The sequence below is a fragment of the Pistacia vera genome, unplaced genomic scaffold, assembly GCF_008641045.1.
Source record: "Pistacia vera cultivar Batoury unplaced genomic scaffold, PisVer_v2 Contig341, whole genome shotgun sequence".
NCBI classification, from domain to species: Eukaryota; Viridiplantae; Streptophyta; class Magnoliopsida; order Sapindales; family Anacardiaceae; genus Pistacia; species Pistacia vera.
Genome location: NW_022196159.1, coordinates 1 through 3,544, shown reverse-complemented (window position 1 = coordinate 3,544; position 3,544 = coordinate 1). Strand labels below are relative to the sequence as shown.

The window sequence follows — 3,544 nt, the reverse complement described above, 5'->3', positions numbered from 1 at the left end:
CATTTCTAAGTTCCCCCAAATATTCTCTGCTGATTTGCTTAATAAAAAAACGTACCTGGTCCTCAACTCTTCACAGTAAGTCGCCACAAAATCTGTCGCATAAAAAGATGACAAAAACAGTCAGTTGCTTCCAGTCTTAAAACAACAAAATGTAAGTGTTTTCTCACCAATTTTCTCACCCAAATGGACAGTAAATGGGAAACTGTACCTTTTATTGAGTCAACTGAACGCAGATTATGCATATTGGGAATCGAATGTGATCTAAGATCTAATATAATTTACATGTCCTTATCTTGGATGTGGCTGTTTTTTACGGGGCTGGAGTACTGCAAAAAGAAAATGTGATTTTGATTATTTAGCCGACCAGTAATGAAGTCCATAGCGATAGAGGGATCTATGAGCAGTACCTTCAATTACTCTGCAAAAACTTTGTCGGGGGAAAATCGTTTCTGGGTTTAGTTTTTGCTGGGAAGCAATGGCCTCCGCCACTCGATTTTTACTGCAGAAAGCAAGTGTAGATGTGAAAGGCCTCTCGACAAGTACACTCCTAAGAGCAGACATGATAAATTTCAGTAACATACCTGGCCCATGAAGGAATGAATTTAGTATTAGGTATGTCATCTTCGTCTTCATCTTCATCATCGGAACCTTTATATGGGGAAATGTCGTAAGATTCTTCCTGGTATTGGTTGGTACCAAGGTTGTGATCTTCTGCTGCTTTCTGTACTACATTGCTCATTACCTAGAAAAAGATTTGAAGCCTTAGCTGTGTGCATGATGCACTATGAATAATAATCCTTTTAAAACCAAGCATTCTAATAAATCTTTTACCTCTGTATTATCACCGTAACCAGTCGAAATCTTACAAACTTCAGGGACAATGCTAGCTTTCTCAGGCTTTCCCATTTCTTTTTCCTTTCTGTTATCCTTTCCTGTTTCATCCTTAGAAACCTTCATCTCATTTGCTCGCTCATCCTGTGATGGATGCCCAAAGTTAATCCTATCCCTAAAACAGCAAGCATGAAAAAAGATTTAAGTTTGGTTAGAATTTAAGTGATCTTACAATGGACCGGCCTTTCACTTCATTCTCTTTCTTCATGCGTAGCTTTTCCTCGTTTTCTCGCTGCTGCTTAAAAGATTCAACAAGACGCTTTCTTTTGCGCTCCTTCTCCTTTCTTTCTTCTTCTTCTCTCTGTCTCTTTCTGGCAGCCATTTCAGCTTCTTTCTTCTTTCGTTCCTCTTCTTTCTTTTTCTTCTGAGCTTCCACTTGCTTCAGATTTTCTTGCTCCAGTCTTGCTCGTACAGATTTCATGGCTTCCTTCTTCATCTTACGTTCATTCTCTTTCTCTTGTGCAAGACGCTTTGCGGCCTCAGCAGCCTCTAGGGCCTTCACTTTAACATCCCTCTTTCCTGGAAGGAAACACCGGAATGCTCAGGAGACATACACAGTCATTCAATCAAACAACCAATAACAATCGAAGTTCGGAAATGGTCAAGGCTGTAAACATAGTTAACCAGCCAACATCAAGAAATACTGTATAGGGAATACAAAATCATATTATCTGAAACTGGAATCAGTAATCTCGTAGATAAACTTAAATATGTAATAATATCTGTAGAAGTATAAGAAATTACCTGTGATAATTGCGGCTGCTTGTTTTCGTTGAACAAGCGGAATAAAGGAAGTGAGATTGGATACAATATTATTATGCTTAGTTTCCTTTTCTGCTAAACTTGGGCCTCCTTTTCTCAAACTGGGTTTTCCAGATACTTTTGGCTTACTGAACCTATTACGAACCGATTCTCTTAACCTGTAGGTACCCTTTTCTCCGGGTGCTATACTAGCGCTCACTTTCATCTTCTTTGTAAGTTGTTTCTTGCTGCTGTTATGGTGTTCAAGCTTCTGGTTGACCCTATTGCAAGTCCCAGTGAAGCTGTAATCTGTTTTTACAGATTCTATACTATCTCTAGCAGCAAATATCTCACCTCTAGAAACAGATGCTGGAAGGTTTGGATCTTCGGTGATGTCAGCAAGCGGTTCTCGTTTGACTGGGGAAATCACTTCTGAAGTTATGCCTTCTTGAAATGCATCAGCAACCTCATGTGTGTTCTCATTTTCTTCAATAATGCAGGGAAGCTCTGCATTTAAGCTACCTCGCTTCTCTGAACTTCCAGAGCTTGATGAAGTTCTATCCCATAGTTTCCCAACTGGAGATGTAAAAGGTTTCCTGATATCCCAGGCAGATTGAACACTAGAAAATGGTAAGCAATCAGAGTAGGATCTTCCTTCCAAAGCATTATTGACATCCACATCGAAGCTGCTGGACTTAAATTGCTTGCCTATATCATCAATCGTAAAAAAGTTGCTCCTCAGGTCACACTCTAGCAGCCCATTTGGAACTGACTGATATAAATTTGGCGCTCTCTGTAATTTATAAGTGGTAGAAAAATGGGATAGTGGAGTATGCATGGACGCAGATTTGCAAAGCCGCTCAAGTAAACTAGCACGTTCTATTGTAGATTTTGTTAGGTTCAATTCGTCGAAGTTAATGCTCTCTTCCGTGCATGATTGTTCATTATCTGTTTGCACAATGAAACCCTCAAACTCAGGAATGGCTTGGTCAGCATAGGTCAACTCCATGGATTTTCTACTTTTAAATTCAGCTGAACAGTATAGAAATTCACCATTTTCTTCCAGATGAGATTTCCTTTCCTGCTTGCCTCTTTCAGTACAGGTCAAGTTTTCAATATTTCCCGGTTCAAATTTAACATCAAGATGTGGTAAGACTTTATTCTCTTCCAGGGTGCACTGTTTACTTGAATCAGGAACACTAATTGGAACTGATACTCCTGCTTCCACATTTGAACACCCTTCAGAATCTCCAGTACCTTGATCGGCCAAACTTGAGATAAAGGGCACTTCTGATTCTTCTATTGCAAAGGTGAAAGGGGTGTGTGCACTTCTTTTCCTCTCTTCCAAGCAAAGCTCACCCTGTCAACCACAAAAATAATCATATATTCTTCATCAGAAGAGCTCAAACTCCAATAGAAACTAACAAGCATAATCTGTGAAAAACCTGCAGCAAGACTTTATTCTCTCCCATAGTGCACTGTTTACTTGAATTTAAGACACTGCTTGGATCTGTCTCTCCTGCTTCAACATTTGAACATCCTTTAGGATCTCCAGTAGCCTGATCGGCCAAACATGAGATAAAGGGCATTTCTGACTCTTCCTGTACAGAAGGGAAAGGGGTGCGTACATTTCTGTTTTTCTCATCCAAGCAAGGCTCACGCTGTACACCATAAAATTAAAACAGATATTCTTCATCAAAAGAGCTCAAACACCAATAGAAACAGACTAGTTCAGATTTTCAAACTATCTGACTGTTAGAATAAGATAAAAATACGTTATCAACAATCCATAGACAATCAACCAGCATTTAGCCCCCTCGATAATTGATTAACTAAGGTTTGTGTAAAAATGCAACCAAAACTCGACAATACAAGAAATAAACAACATAGTGATTGGATGAGAAGAACAGAA

General features: G+C 39.3%; 1 protein-coding gene across 1 annotated transcript; it reads right to left on the bottom strand.

The window, feature by feature from the left end:
- Window positions 1-207: 207 nt before the first annotated feature.
- On the bottom strand, window positions 208-3,293 carry LOC116138439 (the record flags this gene model as incomplete). Its single annotated transcript, XM_031424152.1, has 7 exons — window positions 208-326; window positions 408-499; window positions 582-742; window positions 832-975; window positions 1,064-1,410; window positions 1,636-2,992; window positions 3,078-3,293. Coding segments are annotated over 7 exons (2,355 nt in total), but the record flags the coding sequence as incomplete, so codon positions are not given.
- Between the last annotated feature and the right edge of the window lie 251 nt (window positions 3,294-3,544).